General features: G+C 44.7%; 1 protein-coding gene across 8 annotated transcripts in view; it reads left to right on the forward strand.

Moving 5' to 3' along the window:
• METTL24 (methyltransferase like 24) overlaps nucleotides 1-18,288 on the forward strand; it is a 112,264-nt gene that overhangs the window by 16,380 nt on the left and 77,596 nt on the right. Inside the window, exon 1 of one of the 8 annotated variants that reach the window (XM_039528368.1) lies at nucleotides 3,432-3,788. The exons of 5 other annotated variants lie outside the window; for them this stretch is intronic. In XM_039528368.1, coding sequence (XP_039384302.1) covers nucleotides 3,765-3,788 — 24 coding nt within the window. In that variant the 5' untranslated portion in view covers nucleotides 3,432-3,764. Of the gene's footprint in view, nucleotides 1-3,431; nucleotides 3,789-18,288 lie in introns of those variants that run through there. 2 more of the 8 variants (XM_039528370.1, XM_039528372.1) reach the window with 2 other exon arrangements.

An 18,288-nucleotide genomic window follows, 5' to 3' on the forward strand; every position in this document is an offset into this window, starting at 1 on the left:
GATCTGCTAACACATGTTGAAATTACAAATTACATTGTATTCACTAGGATTTTACATTGAGGGCTTGGCTACACTTGCAGCTGTGCAGCACTGGGAGTTAAAGCTGTCTTTGTACAGCTGTGTAGGGAAAGCGTTGGAGTGTGGCCACACTGACAGCTACCAGCGCTGTAGTGTGGCCACATTTGCAGCGGTGTTGGGAGTGGTGTATTATGGGCAGCTATCCCAGAGTTCAAGTGGCTGCAATCTGCTTTTCAAAAGAGGGGGGTGGGGTGGAGTATGACAGGGAACGTGGGGGAGAGGGAGAGTGGATTTTTGGAGCCGACACTGTCAGCTCCCCGCCTTGCAAATTCCGACCACTTCCCCGACCCCTCATTCACTCTTAAATGCAAATAGCCTTCAGACCAGATAAGCAGCTGCTCCGAGGGACTACCCCCCCCCTCCGCCGTGCTGTTTCTCTCCTCAAGCAAACACTAGAGCTGTGGACATTCATCCCCCTGCCTGCCTCATTCACAGCAAACAGTAGCTGTGTTTGTTTTTTAGATAAGCAGCTCCGGGAGCCCTGAGTTCACAACAAAGAGAGGCATCATAACAAAACAAAGAGAGTTCTTTAGTTAAAAGCATTATGGGAAAATAGCCTACTCTGCTGCCTATTAAACAATTTACATAGACTCATAGAAGATGAGTGCTGGAAGAGACCTCAGGAGGTCATCTAGTCCAATCTCCTGCTCAAAGCAGGACCAATCCCAGCTAAATCATCCTAGCCAGGGCTTTGTCATGCCAGGCCTTAAAACCCTCTAAGGATGGAGACATCACCAACTCCCTAGGTAACCATTCCAGTGCTTCACCACCCTCTTAGTGAAATAGTGTTTCCTAATGTCCAACCTAGACCTCCCTCACTGCAACTTGAGACCATTGCTCCTTGTTTTGTCACCTGCCACTACTGAGAACAGCCTAGCTCCATCCTTTTTGGAACCCCCCTTCAGGTAATTGAAGGCTGCTACCAAATCCCCCGTCACTCTTCTCTTCTGCAGACTAAATAAGTCCAGTTCCCTCAGCGTCTCCTTATGAGTCATGTGCCCCAGCCCCCTCATCATTTTTGTTGCCCTAGGCAGAAACACTGCAGAATAATTTACATGATCAGTACTTTTAAGGGTCATGTTCACAAACAGTTGTCTTCATATTTTTGTGCTTGATAATAATGTGAGTTTGTTCATAAACAGAACTACAGGGCATTTGTCTGGGATTTTACTTAGAAACAAATGAACAAAAATTCCAAATGAAAATGAGAAGGTCTAAGATCCATCCATCCATCCATGACTCCTATCTTTTCAATTCCAGGAAATAGATTGCGCAATTGCACACTTTTTGTGATCAATGGCACAACAGTAAGATTGGGGAGAATGACACTAAAGACAGCGTGAAAGTTTATACCCTAAATAAATTTGGAAGGATTAATTTTTATCAGTAAATATTGATTTTACTGTACATACACAAATCACTGAAAAAATATTTCCATCTATGATAATTGAAATGTACAGATAGGCTAAAGAAGAAAAATGCTGCTTGAAAACTTATTAGAGTTTGAGTAAAGAATATTTACTTTGTGCATTTTGATAGTTTATGTTTTAAGTTATAAAGCTTTAACTTTTTGAATCTCAATGTCTACTGTCATTAACTAATTGTCTGACCTCCCATAATATCCTGCAAATGTGGAAATTTAAATAGATAAAAATAAAAAAAGCTTAACTTTGATGATATACATCAAAATGATACAAAAATTAAAACTAAATTCTGCCAAGCCTAACCATAAAAGAGTACAAGTGTAAGTGCATTCCCCAGAGTGTAAGATGCATGTATGGATAATACCAACTGAAAGGAAGGCTGCCCTTTAGAAACTAACCATGTGACAGATCTACCAAACTCCAGAGTTACCAATGCAATTGCTCATGGAATCTGCCAAGGGGCCAGATGTTGCTGTAATATCTTCCCGAACTTGGCATTTAGAGGCTATAATTGTCATCCAAAGAATAGGAGGAGTGGTGTGCTGTGCTGTGGTATGACGAAGAGTCTGGAACCCCATCACTGCATTTTTCCGCACAAAACTATTTGTGTTGATTAAAATAATATAAATAAAGTTCCTATGTTTAAAAACATTGCCAAACAATGAGAAATTAACATATGGTACAGATTAAAAAACAAAAAACACAGACTTCATTTTTATATATACTGTATACACCTTTACTCTTCAGTGACTTTTGGCAAGACATACACACCCATACATTACTCACTGTCCTAGCTCCAGTTTTGCTTCCAAAAGTAGAGACTTAAAATTTTTAATTTTGTTTTGCATAATCACTCCATTTTAGTTTTTCTTGTGTTTAATAAATAATCTTTCAAGTTTAAAATCAACACTTATGAGTGTTTGCCAAAAAATCAAGTAAACTAAGGGTTCTGTTTAAAAAAAAAAAAAAAAAAATAAAAATAAAACCAGGCCTCTTTTTGTATCACTGTTTTTATGCTAGAAAGTGAGAGTCTAACATCTAACTCTTTTGAGCCTTGTAATTAATACAACAGACCCTCAAGTGCTGAAGGAAATGGTGTCAGTGATGTTCTTCCCACTGAAGTGTTAAACTGAAGTCATGACCATTTGTGTTTGTGATGTTTCACTTCGTATTCTTTATGAAAATATGATTATGATATGAATGACATAACTACGATGTACTTTATGCAAGATGGGTCTTGTAAGATATCATTGGAAAGGTTATAATTTACTGAATGTGATTATCCAATTTGTATGCCTGTATCATTTCTATATCTGAAGTTAGGAATATTGACTATGTATCTGTATTTCAACTATGCTACTTTGACGCCCACTGCTAAATATTAGTCTCTCATTTACAGAACAACCTCTCTTTGATTAAAAGGAAAGGATTAATTTTACTTTCAGTCTTGATGTTAAAGGGTATTCATGTCTCCTGTTTGTAACAAATGGACACAAGGCGGAGGAAAGAGAGGATAGACAAGGCAGGAAAAATACTGCTTTTGTTGATGTCTTTGGAACATTGGATGTCTGGTTAGTCACAAATGGATTATTTGGCTGGTCGGTCAACTGTTGCTTGAACCCTGGTTCACTTTCTAGTCAGATATATCATCTGGTTGGGTCTTTTATGCCTGTGGCCATCTGTAGTGGGATGGTTGCCCAGCTCCGGCCTTAAAGGGCTTAGAACAGCTGTGATTGGGGAAGCTGTGATTGGGGAAGCAGCCTCAGCTGGGGCCACGCCCCAAACAGAACACAGCTGGCCCTTATAAAAGGGCTGTGAGCCAGGCCTTTAGAAGGAGTGTACCTGGGTACCTAGGGTGGAGCAGGGCTGGGAAACTCTAGCCTGGAACACATTCTCTCCCCCCCCCCCCACGGCTTAGTGTAAGGCCAAAAGGTACTGGGGTTGCAGAGGGCAGCCTATGGGTAGGCAGAAGCAGCAGGCCCAAACCCTCCTTGCCAGTGATGAATGGCAATCATGCTGCAGTCTGCCCCAGTGAACAGGGCTAGATGGGGACTGACAGTAGCTAAGACTGAGGCAAGGTGGGGATAGAGGGGTGGGGGTTCCCTGGAGGTGGGGAGACCCACTGAGACTGTGGGGGTACTGTAAGGGGCAGAACCCCAGTGGAAAGAGGCACTGGGGTCCAGGAGGGATACAGGGGCCTGGCAAGGTGAGATAGCGGCCTGCAGAGGGTGCTCCAAGGCTGTGAAAGAGCTAATTCCCAGGATGACAGCAGGAGGCGCTGCAGTGGTGAGTCCGCCCCCGTTAGACCATCTCATCTCACTGTGCTAATGCAGTGCATTTGATTTCAGGGTTTGATGAAAAGCTGAGAGAGAGAATATAGGAGGAAACTTTCTGCCCCACTATTTGTAACACAACAGGGAAGGGGTGGCAAAACTGGATTTTATGTGTGTCTGGTACCGACAATTAGTTTTCTGATAGGCTGAGGACAAGATGTAATGATGACTTTTCACAACTTACAATTGAAAAACTAAGCTCTTTGAACAAGAGCAAAGCCAGTTGGTCTTCTTCCTGGAAGAAAGTCTTTTGGTCTGGTGGCCTCCTTTTATCTTGCTGTCAGGAAGGAATCTTCCCCCAGTTTAGATTGGCAGAGACTATGGGGTTTTTTCGCCTTCTTCTGCAGCATGGGGCAATGATCACTTGCAGATTTAAACTAGTGTAATTAGTGGATTCTCTGTAACTTGAAGTCTTTAAACCATGGTTTGAGGACTTCAGTAATTCTGGCCTCGTCTACACTGCCACTTACAGTGCTGCAACTTTCTTGCTCAGGGGTGTGAAAAAAAAAAACCTCTGAGCTATGCAAGTTTCAGCTCTGTAAAGTGGCAGTGTGGCTAGTGCTACAGTGGAGATGGTTTTATTACAGCACTGGGAGAGCTCTTTAATGTCAGCTGTGTAAACATATCCACTTAGGATATGGGCCAATTGCAGGAGTGGGTGGGTGAGATTCTGTGGCCTGCAATGCAGGAGGTTAGACTAAATGATCATGATAGTCCCTTCTGACCTTAAAGTCTGTCAGGGTATACCCCTCCAGATCTGAACTCTGGGGCACAGATGTGGGGCCCTGCATGAAAGACCCCCAAGCTTATCTTCTACCAGCTTAGGTTAAAACTCTTCCAAAGCACAGTCTTCTGCCTTGGACAGATATTGCTGCCATCACCAAGTAATTTGCACAAATATTCAGGGAAAGGTCACTTGGAATCCCTATCCCTGCAAAATATCCCCCAAAGCCTCTTTACCCCCTTTCCTACGGAGGCTTGAGAATAAAATACCAACCAGTTGCCTTAACAATGTGAGCACAGACCAACCCTTTGTCTAACGACTTTGGAATTAAAGGATTCTTTTTTTTTTAAAGTAAATGTTATTTAAAAAAGAAACATCTGAAAACTCAGGCTTTAGGGATTAAACACCAAAAATAACTTTCTTGGGGTTCAGCTTAAAGGTTACAAGCAAAACAAAAGCACCTGGAGTTAGCACAGAAGAATCCACAAAGCAAAATAACCAAAAAGGTTCCTAATCACAACTGTATTAACTTTTCCTGTGCTACTTGCATATCTGGGGTTCTAAATAAGGAGTTTAGGTATGATGCTTATGATTTCCCATACCTGGCTTAAAGCTTACAGCTTGTTGCTGCCTTTCCCTCTCTCCAGCCCGAGAGTGGAAGAAAACCCCCCTACACCCAGCAGTTTTTCCAATTTGAAAGTGAATAACCTCCCTATTGGTTCCCTGGTCAGGTGCTAACTCAGGTAAAGCTTCTCCTAACCCTTTACAGTTAAGGCAATTAGAGTTCAGCTGCTCAGGAGGATTCTATAGCTACTGACTGGCTGGGTGTCCATGAAAGGGAGCTTCCCCTGCCCCCCCTCCCCTTTTATCACAAAGTCTATGAGACAAGTTGAGATGAGCTGGGATGCAAAGTGGGATAGGAGTGAGAGCCAAATTAATTTATTTTTAGTCTCTTTTTAAGAAACCACAAAGAGGGAAAAATAGGTGACGGTTTTTTCTCCTCATTATTTTGTCTACCAATTAGGCCTGATATTTGTGTCACCAATTTTGGTTAATTAATTGTTTGGACTAATCCAGCTTCTTTGTATGGTTCTTTTGTACTTGTTTATAATATTGATTTGTTGAAAAAAACCCTCATTTTTTATGGTTAATTTTTAAGTACTCAAAGTACAGGTTATTGTAACATTTTATGAACTTTCACTTGCGTTTTACTTTTGAGCTTACAGTTAGGGTAATTTTATAGGCTTAATAGTCACAACGGGTCTCCCATCCAAGTACTGATCTAACCCAAACTTGCTTTAATATGTAAGATGTGCACAAGGATTACATAGCAAGGTAGAATAGGTTTCAGGCCATTGGTATGTGGAAGGTAACGGAATGCCTTGGTTTTTGTTCAAATACTGTATTGTCAAACTAAAAGAGCAGGCTGGGGGAGATCATTGTGTTTTGAATAAAATAAGGTACTTTTATTAATGTTTCAACAGCAAACAATCAAATCCCAAGAGCACCAGCCAAATCTGATACCAAATTGATGCATCTGTGTCTGTAAAAAATACAGAAGCACACTATTCTTTTCAGAGTAACTATGCAAGAAAAATACTGGCCTTTCTCTATTTTAATGGGAAATAACATTTGTTTAATAGACCATAAAGAGTGAATGTAACATTGTTTGTGACAGTGATGTCACTTAAGTTACGAGGTAAATGATCTCCCAATAATCCTGATTCTTGAATGTTTTCTATTAGCTGAAAAAGATTCTTCCTTTGTACAGTTTTGGGAAGCAGCTGGGGAATATTATCTTTCAGAAAGTCATTAAGGCTTTGTGATTTTAATTATATCCAACAATATAGTATAAAGATTTATTCCAAATACATACTCCAGATTTCTTTTCAACATGCACAGGTTGTGAATAAATTGTCCTACATAACCATGATGATGAAAATATCTTTATAAGAGATGTAAGCCATCATGCTTAAGGGCATAACCAAACATTGAATGATGGGGTTAGATAGAAACTTCCCCTATGGGTAAATTTAGTTATTCCATAATTTTTCATTATGGTGATTGTTTCACCTTCCTATTGAAGTGTCTGGTTCTGGACACTGTCAGAGACAGGAGAATGTGCTAAATGGACTACTAGTCTGATCCAAAATGCAGTTATGTGTCTAGGTTAGGAGAGAAATACATAATGACCCATTTTTCGTTGCAGCACATAACCCAAGAAGCTGAGCTGGGCAGATGCATGGGGGTGGGGAGAGAACAATGTTCCCTTTCTCTCATCTGCAGAATGGTTCCACAGCCAGTGGCTAAACTAGCCCTGTGTGCCCTCTAGGCATTGCCACTGTAGGGCAGGACCAGAGGATTCCGGCTGCAGTGGATTTTTTGCTCTCACCTCTTTTGTTGTTGTTCCAAAGGCCATCGCAGAGTAGGTCTCTATGCAAGGGCTCTACGGAGAGCAGTGCTCTACCATGTGGATTCCCTGCACAGCAGACCTGCACCGCCTCTGCCACAGAGGCAAGATTTTCCCAGGGCCGCCCAGAGAATTCAGGGGGCCTGGGGCAAAGAAATTTTGGGGGCCCCTTCCATAAAAAAATTGCAATGCTATATTCTCGTGGGGGCCCTTGCGGGGCCCAGGGCAAATTGCCCCATTTGCTCCCCCCCACGGGTGCCCCTGGGAAAAATAAACCTTCTGCATCTCAGCACAAACCCAGTTTTGAGAATTTCTTTACAAGGTATCACTGGTTCTCAGCATCAGCTAGTGCTAAAAGCCACTAAGGGCTTGGCTACACTTACAAATTTGCAGCGCTGCAGCAGGGTGTGAAAACACACCCTCTCCAGCGCTGCAAATTGCAGCGCTGCAAAGCGCCAGTGTGGTCAAAGCCCCGCTGTCCGTTATTCCCCACAGGGAGGTGGAGTACAGACAGCGCTGGGAGAGACAGCTGGGAGAGACAGCGGCACATATTTGTCCAACCCTTTTAATGAGCTTTAGGCTGTGGCTACACTTAGCACTTCAAAGCGCTGCCGCGGCAGCGCTTTGAAGTGCTAAGTGTAGCCACAGCCTAAAGCTCGTTAAAAGGGTTGGACAAATATGTGCCGTCAAAACTGTTTCTGGATTGAAAACTAGGGTTTTTTTTTTTTAAAGCAGAAAAATATCACGAACAATGTCTGCTTTCCTTCAAAATGTGTTGTGGTTTTTTTTAATTGAAAAGCTGAAATTAGTCTGCCAAAACCTGAACATGGATTGAGGTTTCAGAAGTGTGTGGCCAAATATTTTCCTCTTGCTGTGTTGGATTGTTTAAAGAAACAATAAAAAAATTCTGCATTAAAAAAAACAAACCCAAAACTTTTGAACCACTTCAGCTTGTAACCAAACACCTGAGCCCATCCAGGCAGAGATTTTTCCAGGTTACTGATACTCTGCTGGCTTCCTTGACTCATATCTGTCTCCATAAGTTTGACAAACAGAGGCTAGGGACACCATTCCTTACCCATCCTGGCTAACAGCCATTAATGGACTTAATCTCCATGCAGTTTCCTAGAGACTGGTTCCATTGGGGTCCCTCACAAACTGGACATGGTTACTGTGGGTTTGTCTTTACTATAGCTTATGTACATACTCAACGAACTGAGCATTTGAGCTTGTTCCAGAATCTGGGATGAGCCTATGTTGTGAAAACTGACATGCTCAAAATAGCACGTGTGTGTGAATGGACACAGGGTGCTAAAATTAAATTATCCCAGGGGTTCTCAAACTGGGGGTCAGGACCCCTCGGGGGGGTCACGAGGTTATTACTGGGGGTTGTGAGCTGTCAGCCTCCACCTCAAACCCCGCTTTGCCTCCAGCATTTATAATAGTGTTAAATATATAAAAAAGTGTTTTCAATTTATAAGGGTGGAGGTTGCACTCAGAGGTTTGCTATGTGAAAGGGTCACCAGGACAAAAGTTTGAGAACCACTGAATTAACCCCTCTGGAGCCTCAGGGAATGTAGCGGGGGAGGTCTCCCTTGGTAAGTTGGGAAGGAGGTAGGTGGTGCAGGATATTGCTCTTCTCATGTGATCCCTCCCCCAGTGGCTAATTTGAAATGAAGCTGCCCTCCCCTGACACGAATCTCCCTATGGCACTGAAATTACATGTAGACTGTAATTTGGCATTGGAGCAGTGACAGGGACGGTGGCCCTAACGGAGAAGCTCACAGCTCGGCTCCTCTGCAAGCCTCAAACTGCTGAATGAGCTGTAGGGTGGGGCAGGCTGTGCCCCCCAAACAGCCTGGCCCTGCCCCCCTCTGACCCCCAACCACTTCCTGCCCCCAACTGCCCCCCCTCAGAATCCCCGACCCAGCCTGCTCCTTGTCCCCTCACCATCCCCCAGAGACCCCCCACCCCACCCCGGGACCTCACCCCATCTCCCTGTCCCTGACCCCCCCGCTGAGTCCTGACAGACCCCCCCCCCCCAGAATGCCCACGATCCAACCCCCCTGTTCCCTGACCGCCCCCTCCCTGTCCCCAGGACTCCCTGCCCCTTAGCCAACCCCCGGCCCCAGCCTCTTACCCCCGGCTCCCCCCTCACCTGGAGCCCCAGTGCCTCGCGGAACAGCGGCAGCGTCTCTCCGGCCCGCCCTGCTCCGAGCCGCGCGGTCAGGGGGCGGGGCTGGGAGCTCGCGCCGAGCGGAGGGAGCTGAGCTCAGCCCAGAGCTCGCAGCCCCGCCCCCTCCCCACGTGGCTTGGAGCTCAGGGGCCCCGCCGGAGCCAGGCTGCAGCGGTGTCCGGGGCCGCTGTTTGCTCTGCTGAGGCTCCGGGAGAGGGGCGGAGGCGGGGGTAAGGGGCTGGGGCGGGAGCCTCCGCTGTTCTCTTGGGGGCCCCTGTGGAGCCCGGGGCAAATTGTCCCACTTGCCCCCCCCTCTGGGCGGCCCTAGATTTTCCTCATATGAATAGTGACCTGTATTAATTTTCAATTGCCACTGTCCTGCTCTGTTATGAAAGTGACAGACGAATGTGGTAAGACTGGTCTTTATTTTTTGGGCCCAGTTACATGGCCATATTTACAAGTTGTATTTCTGAGAACACCTGGCACAAGTCAGCATCCACAGTCTCCAGTGACCACACACCACCAGCAGGTTGCATTAGTAGCTTGCAAACAGCTTCACTGAGATCAGAATCCCACCTCTCCTGAATTTTACAGTCCTACTCAAAAACTCCCTTTGTATAACTTGCTAGAGGGGAGTAGGAGGAAAGAGTGGATTTTGGCCATGTTGACACATCAGGCTTGTGCCAGCATAGCTCTGTTGGTCAGAGGTGTCATCCCTGGCTGACAGAGAGCTGTGCCAATAAAAGCTTATTTCATAGAATATCAGGGTTGGAAGGGACCTCAGGAGGTCATCTAGTCCAACCCCCTGCTCAAAGCAGGACCAATTCCCAACTAAATCATCCCAGCCAGGGCTTTGTCAAGCCTGACCTTAAAACCTCTAAGGAAGGAGATTCCACCACCTCCCCAGGTAACCCATTCCAGTGCTTCACCACCTCCTAGTGAAAAAGTTTTTCCTAATATCCAACCTAAACCTCCCCCACTGCAACTTGAGACCATTACTCCTTGTTCTGTCATCAGGTACCACTGAGAACAGTCTAGATCCATCCTCTTTGGAACCCCCTTTCAGGTAGTTGAAAGCAGCTATCAAATCCCCCCTCATTCTTCTCTTCTGCAGACTAAACAATCCCAGTTCCCTCAGTCTCTCCTCATAGGTCATGTGTTCCAGTCCCCTAATCATTTTTGTTGCCCTCCACTGGACTCTTTCCAATTTTTCCACATCCTTCTTGTAGTGTGGGGCCCAAAACTGGACACAGTACTCCAGATGAGGCCTCACCAATGTTGAATAGAGGGGAATGATCACATCCCTCAATCTGATTTCACTCAGAGGGGCTGGAATAACCTTCACCAGCAAAAGGCCACTTTTGCCAATATAAGCTGCATCCATACTAGAAGTGCTTTGCTGGTGTAGTATACTGGTATAGCTGTACTGGCAAAGCATCTTATGAGGCTGTGTCTACACTGCAACTTCCAGCGCTAAAACTTTAGTCATTCAGGGGGTGTGAAAAAACACACTCCTGAGAGACACAAGTTTTTGCACTGAAAAGCACCAGTATGCTCCCGGTGATAAATCTACCACCCTCATTAGGGGTGGGGGGTTTTTATTGCCGGGAGAGCTCTTCCCCGGCGATAAAGTGTGTTTACACTGCTCACGTCACAGCGCTGCCTCGGCAGTGTTGTAACGTGGGCAGCGTAGGCATAGTCTGCATGACACCCCAGGGGCTTAAAGCTCTCTGAGTTTTTGGTCTCATCCTTTATCTCTGCAGAGCTCCAGAGTGCTTGCTTTTTCTTAGCATCTTGTCACATGCAGAGCAGGATTTAACTTTCCAACTTCTAAGGCTTTCGTGGAAGCTTGATCCATTTTTCACCATCAACATTTACTCACCCAACCATTTACATGTCAGCATTTATGTATATATTTAAAATAACATGAAACCCATGGCAGTCGATGAAGTCTGACAAATATAATTGTCCAGAGGTTATGTTCAAATCTTGAAATCTGGAGAGCCAGGTTAAGTGACCTGTGCACAGGAGTGCTCTACTGGGATCTGGTGGTGGACAGAATCTTCCCACAGGCACCTCCACAGCAGTTACAGCAGCTTCAAAGTTACTTAGCCTCAGCATGAGATACCTCCCCTGAATACAGCAGGGTCTGGCTAATGGATCTGTGTAGTTACTAATCCACCAACTGTATCCTAGCTCCAAAATGCCCTTTTGTGCTACATGGAGCTGTGCCCTGTGGTATGTGGGGCATGTGGTCTCCTTGCATTCTAACCTCCCTGCACAGTGGAACCACGCTGGCTCTGTTCCATGGACATTGTATGTTTACAAGTGGTGGAGGGGCAGAATTTGTTCTAAAGAAATCATGAACATTTTACATAAAATGAATGCAGAGTTTGAGAAGTGAGAGATTTCCACAAAATAGGTAAAGCTTTGTCAATGGTAGGCCAAGCTTCCCTACGCCACTTCGCCTCAACCTTGCTTACAGAGTGATCACTTTTATGAGTCAGGATAGTTCAGGCCTTATGCTTTTTCAGGGCAAGTTCCAACTCCCACTGAAATCCAATATCCTCACTGGAAGTTGAATCAGTCCCCAAATCCTCTGACTGTTGAGTCTGCCACAAAAAGTTGAAGTTGTGACGTGGGCATGGACAACAATTTCTTTTCACAAACACTGTCCAACAACCATCATATGGTAATGACTACCTGTCTCTAATGGCTTTGTTTGGATTCCAAGTGTTGACATATGGGTGAGAGAGTCTCTATGTCCCATTACTAATTTTTCAGACTATGTACTGTAGTCTCTTACTTATACATTAGTCTTCATGCTGCTTGGAATTCCATTTATACTGCATAGTCATTAAATATTCCACACCAGTGTATGGTGACAGTGAATCATATAATCAGCTAGCAGTAAAACATTTGAGTAGATATGCATCATGTTGCAGCCACTTATTATAAAAACATCTAGAATCCTCCCAATGAGTTAAAATCTGAAGTAAAACAGATAATGAAGTTTAGTAGAACAATTGAAAAAGAACAAGGTTTGATTTATAATTTTGAGACAGTGTTGTAGATTGTCTTAGAATCTATTAAATCATTCATTCTGACATTATTTATGGTAGTTTTTTTATATAGAATGTGATTGGATGACTTGCTGGCCTTTTTCTGAGTAAGATAATTTATTAGAATAATATAAGCCAGGTGTATAAATGAGCTGAAGGCCCTGGGTAACAGATGAATACAATCTGTAATTTTGAATCCACCCTTATGGCAGTAATTCAGTCATATTTATATTGGAAACAGTTGAAATGTTTCCCACTGCATTCACAGTACCTTACAGCATAATCAGTTGTAGGCTGCACTATCATGGGGGACCTAGTTGCAAGGTTCCACTGGAAGTGCACTGCCATGGAATGTAGAGAGGAATAGGGAGCCTCAGTAGAAGTCTGTAGATGGATGACTCTGTTAGGTGGATCCCCTTAATTGTTAATTACTTTTGATTTCTAGACTCATGCTGTAAAAAAGGAGTGCCTACTCTATGTTCTGTGTGCTCATTCATACATTTTATAAAATGGACTATTCCTATAATCGCTCACGTCAAATAATTAACACATAACCCAGCATCTGATAACCTATATACAAACGTACCGTGTCCCACCAGAGTCCCCGCAATTCCTCACGGCCAGAGCCAGTTCTAGGGTGAGGTGAGCAGGGCTCTTGCCCTGGGTGCTGATAGCTAAGTGGTGCCAGACTACTGTGCCACTTGTCTTTTTCTTCTTCTTTGCGCTGATTGATTGGCTGACGATTTATGCTCCACTGATGATTGGTAGGCTGCCCTTCCCCCTTTGCATGGCAGCTGGGTGTGTGGGCAGCAGCACCAAAAACACTTTCTGCACAGGCTGGCAAAATGGCTAGTGCTGCTCCTTCTTGCAGCATGCTTTGAAGGTTGATAGAATAGAACTGTTTTGGACTGGGGTGCAGTGAGTTCCAAATTGATACTGCCCTGCCAAGTGGACACTCTTTCTTATGAGTGGTGCTGATCTTAACTGTAACATTAGGGCATGGGGAGAGAAGTGATCTTCCAGATAACTAGGTCTCAGGCCATTTAGGGTTTTAGGTCAAATTCAACATCTTAAATTCTAGCTTGTACTTCAGATCCAAAAGCACTGGTGTCATGTACTCCTGGAAAGATTTGTTCCATAACACATGGTATGCACAGTTTCCATTTACTGATAGATTTAAGATGTAGCCTCATGAAGAGGAAATTGCTGTAGTTCTGCTGGAGATGATAAAGGCATGGATGGCCCTTAGACTATGCCCTTACCTTTTTATTTTCTTGGGTAACTAACTCTGACCTTATATGCCTACTACTTATAATCACTTAAAATCTATCTTTCCGTAGTTAATAACAGAAGACAGGGTTTTACCTAAGACAGTGTGTTTTGGTTGAAATGTTTGGGAAATCTCAGCTCAGTGTACAAAGTTTTACTCCCGAAGGCATTCTGTGCCAAAAAATTAAATTATGCAACAAAAAAATAAAAATTCTGTGCACAATATTTTAAAATTCTGAAAAAATCTGCAAATTTTATTTGTCAAATAAATATGGAGGCTCCAGCATGGCACTGGAGAGCACTGGCCATGGGCTGCACAGAGGTGGGAAATCACTGTGCAGGGCTCCCCCTCTTCCCCTGGGGACATGGACTCAGCGGTGAGGCTGTACCCAACCCTGACACAGTACAAGGACTGTACATGCACAAGTCCAAGGGTCCAGATCTAATGCATCCCATTATCTTTGAAAACGTGTGGCGATCTGGGGAGGTCCCGGATGATTGGAAAAAGGCAAATATAGTGCCCATTTTTTAAAAAAGGAAGAAGGAGAACCTGGGGATCTACAGACCAGTCAGCCTCACCTCAGTCCCTGAAAAAATCATGGAGCAGGTCCTCAAGGAAACCATTTTTAAAACAGTTGGAGGACAGGAAGGTGATCAGGAGCAGTGTGCCCTTGTTGCCAAGAAGGCTAACAGTATATTGGGCTGCATTAGTAGGAGTATTGCCAGCAGATTGAGGGAAATGATTATTCCCCTCTATTCGGCACTGGTGAAGCCACAGTTGGATTATTGTGTCCCGTTTTGGTCCCCCCACTACATGTGGACAAATTGGAGACAGTCCAGTGGAGGGCAACGTAAATGATCAGGGGGCTGGGGCGCATGACTTATGAGGAGAGGCTGAGGGAATTGGGCTTGTTTAGTCTGCAGAAGAGTGAGTGGGGATTTGATAGCAGCCTTCAACTACCTGAAAGGGGGGGGGGTTCAAAGAGGATGGAGCTAGGCTGTTCTCAGTGGTGGCAGATGACAGAACAAGGAGCAATTGTCTCAAGTTGCAGTGGAGGAGGTCTAGGTTGGATATTAGGTAAAACTATTTCACTAGGAGGGTGGTGAAGCACTGGAATGGGTTACCTAGGGAGATGGTGGAATCTCCTTCCTTAGGGGTTTTTAAGGCCTGGCTTGACAAAGCCCTGGCTGGGATGATTTAATTGGTGTTGGTCCTGCTTTGAGCAGAGAATTGGACTAGATGACCTCCTGAGGTCTCTTCTAACCCTAATCTTCTATGACTCTGTCAAGGTGTCACCCCCACTCTGAACTTTAGGGTACAGATGTGGGGACCTGCATGAGATAACCCCTAAGCTTATTTATCAGCTTAGATCTAGTAGTTGCCACCACCAAATAGTTTAAACAAACGCTTATAGGAGAGTCATTTGGAATCTCTGTCTCCCTCCCCCCCCCCAAATATTTCCCCAGTCTTTATCCCCCTTTTCCTGGCAGGATTGAGACTGATTCACCTCCCACCAATTCCTCATGAGCCCAGATCCAAAAAACCCTTGGATCTTAAAATAAGGAAAAATCAATCAGGTTCTTAAAAGAAGACTTTTAATTAAAAGAAAAAGGGTGAAAGGAATACCTCTGTGAGATTAGCATGCAAGCTATTCTCTCAGACAACAGATTCAAAACACAGAGGATGTCCCTCTGGGCAAAACCTTAGTTACACAAAGAAACCCAGTTTGATTCTCCCTCTATGCAAAATAAGTCACAAAAGAAAATAAACATAATCTAATACATGCCTTCTCTAAACACTTACTACTTCTAAGAAATGTTATATGGCTGATTCCTGGATCCTTCACTCCGGCACAAACTTTTCTGAACAGACCAAAGACTGATTTCCCTCCTCCCTCTTTGAAAACATCTTGTCCCTGCCCATTGGTTCCTCTGGTCAGGTGTCAGCTAGGCTATGTGAACTTCTTAACCCTTTTACCTGTAAAGGGTTAAGAGGAATTAACAAATGACAAACTCTATGACTAGGCCTGCCCCAGAAACCACCCAAGGCCCTGCCCCTCCGTTTGAGTAGGATGGCTTAACAAGGCAGGATTCAAGTGTGGAGGGGCTTAGTGTGGGGGGGATCCAGGTGTGGTTTGAGAGGTTCTGTGGGGCAATCTGGGTGTGGGTGGCTCAGTGGGGGATCCAGATGTGGTGAGGATCTGGATGCATAGGGGCTTGTTTGGGGGTTCTGGGTACAGTGGTAAGGGGAGTCTGCAGGAGGTCCATGTGAAGGTGATTGGGGCTTAGCAGGGGGTATGTGGGTGGGGGTCCAGATGCTGGGAGAGAGTAGGGCTCAATAGGGTGGGTATCCAGGTGCAACTGGTTGGGTGTTGGTGGCATGGAGATTTGGGTTCGGGTGGCTTGTCAGGGTGGTCCAGGTGCAGGGGGAGTGGGGCTCATCAGGGTGGGTTCTGAGTGCAGGAGGGTGAGGCTTGGCAGGAGGTTCTGGGTAGGAGAGGGTCTTGATGCCCGGGAGCTGGGCAGATGGGAGAGCAGCTCCCTGTACAGGGATCCCTCCCCCTGAAGCTAAGGAGCTATGGGTGCAGGAAGCAGAGGGTGGGGTGGGGGGGAATTTGAAGAGCTTCCTGCAGCTGGGGGAGAAATCTGGGGGTGGATCTGACCCAGGCCCGGATGCTGTGCAGGGGAAGAGGAAATCTCATCCTCACTAGCCGAGCTGGGACTAGCAGCTGAGTCTGGCACAGGGTAGGAGCCACTAATGGAAGCCTTCCCCTGCCCCACGGTGATAGACCTCTGTGTGGCTCCCTGGGCACCCGAAACATACTGCTTGGGAGGGTTGCATGACTGCTCTTGTGGCTCCCTTGCTTCCCCACAGAAAATGACACTATGATGGGGAAGCAAAAGAAATCGGGGGGGGGGGGGCATCAATTCTGTGCATGCACAGCGGTGCAGAATTCCCCTAGGAGTATCAAAGGCTAGTGTGTCTCCTCTCCACTTTGAGGGAGGGCCGGATAGGGTAATGAATTTACACTGGGCAGGATTTTGACCAGGGCAAGATGGTACATTTCTAGGGCGCAAGGCTGGGGAGCTGGGGGGAATTGGCTGGGGCCTCTCTATTGTTGGTTCATCAGTGGCTGGCAAAGCACTCAGTTGGGTGTGTCCCTGACTTTGGATGTCTAAGTGCAGTACCTGCCAGAGATTTGTAGCTTGCCAACAGCATCACAGGGTGAGAGGGATACCCCAGGTTGGTGGAAGAGAGGGCTCAGCAGTCCCACAGTCCAGGTTGCACTCCAGGAACCCTATCACACTCTGACAGGAGTCATTAATGTAATTTTCCTCCCTTTAGGCTCCTTCTCACAGTTATTTCTACAGTAGCAGATGCTCTATGCTTTGTCAGTTTTGGATAGATTATCAGTTATTTTTATGACAGGTTAACAGGGGGAAAATCATGATGACTTTTGCTCCAGAAAAAAAGAAAATGGGTAGAAATGGGATAAAGGACAAAGATTGACTAAATAGAAAGGGATAAAATTGTTAGGGAAACGCATGTTATTTAGAAACGTCTCTGGTATTAGAACCAATGGTGATTGAAACTATTAAAGATATGCAGCCAGTGCCATAACCTGCCTTTTCCTAATAACTTGGCAAAGTTGATGAGCTAAATAAGAATTTAAATTCAGTGCTCTTCCTCCTGGTTACCTGTTATGTGGCATCCTCTCTACTATACCATGAGAGATAGTGTTTGAAATGTTGAGGGAAGAAGAGGGAATTGCCTGTTAAGGTGGCATGTAATTTTAAAAATTACTTGTCACTTACAAGCTGTGATATTATCTAATTAAAATATGACCATATAGATCATTGTTGCAATCACTGTTATATACTTGCAACAGATCTTGTAATAATAAAATATAAGGAGCTATACCTATCTTATAGAGCTGGAAGGGACCTTGAAAGGTCATTGAGTCCAGTCCCCTGCCTTCACTACTAGCAGGACCAAGTACTGTCTCTAAGTTTTGTGTGTGTGTGTGTGCACGCGCCCCAGATCCCTAAATGGGCTCCCTCAAGGACTGAACTCACAACCTTGGATTTAGTAGGCCACTGTCAAACCACTGAGCTATCTCTCCCTCCAATCTTGTACCAAGGATGTCAAGTAAGGTGTCTGTGGAAAGGTTATGATTTTCTGAATGTAATTATGCTGTTTGTATGTATCCTTTTTGTATTTAAAGTTATGAGTATTGGCTCTGTACCTGGATATCAAATGTTTGCTCCTAGGGGTAATGCCCACACAGTATTTAGCCTGCACATCTTGAAGGGACTACTCAAGTTAAGTGGCCCATCAAAAGAACACTTGGCCTTTGTTTGAAACAATGGGTTTCCCTCCACATGGCAAAAGCTATAAAAGGCCCTGGAAACGCCTCCATTTTGCCTCTTTCCTGCTCAAACCTCTTGACTATGGACTTATACTAATGGGAGCATTCTAACCAAGAGACTGAGGTGGTTATAATGATTTGGAAGCAACCAGAGACTTAACTTAAACCAGCAATTTATTCCATCATTGCTACAAGCCTGAACCAAAAACTTTGTAATTACTGTATGTATTTGATTCCTTTAATCAATTTTAACTCTCACCTTTCTTTTTATGAATAAACCTTTAGATTTTTTTTTATACTAAAGGATTGGCAACAGTGTGATTTTTGGGCAAGATCTGAGTTGTATATTGACCTGGGTGTATGGCTGGCCCTTTGGGATCAGAAGAACCCTTTGTTTGATTAAACTGGCTTAAAGAACCACTCATCTTTATGTCTAGTGTTT

This window comes from Mauremys reevesii, linkage group 3, assembly GCF_016161935.1.
Source record: "Mauremys reevesii isolate NIE-2019 linkage group 3, ASM1616193v1, whole genome shotgun sequence".
NCBI classification, from domain to species: domain Eukaryota; kingdom Metazoa; phylum Chordata; order Testudines; family Geoemydidae; genus Mauremys; species Mauremys reevesii.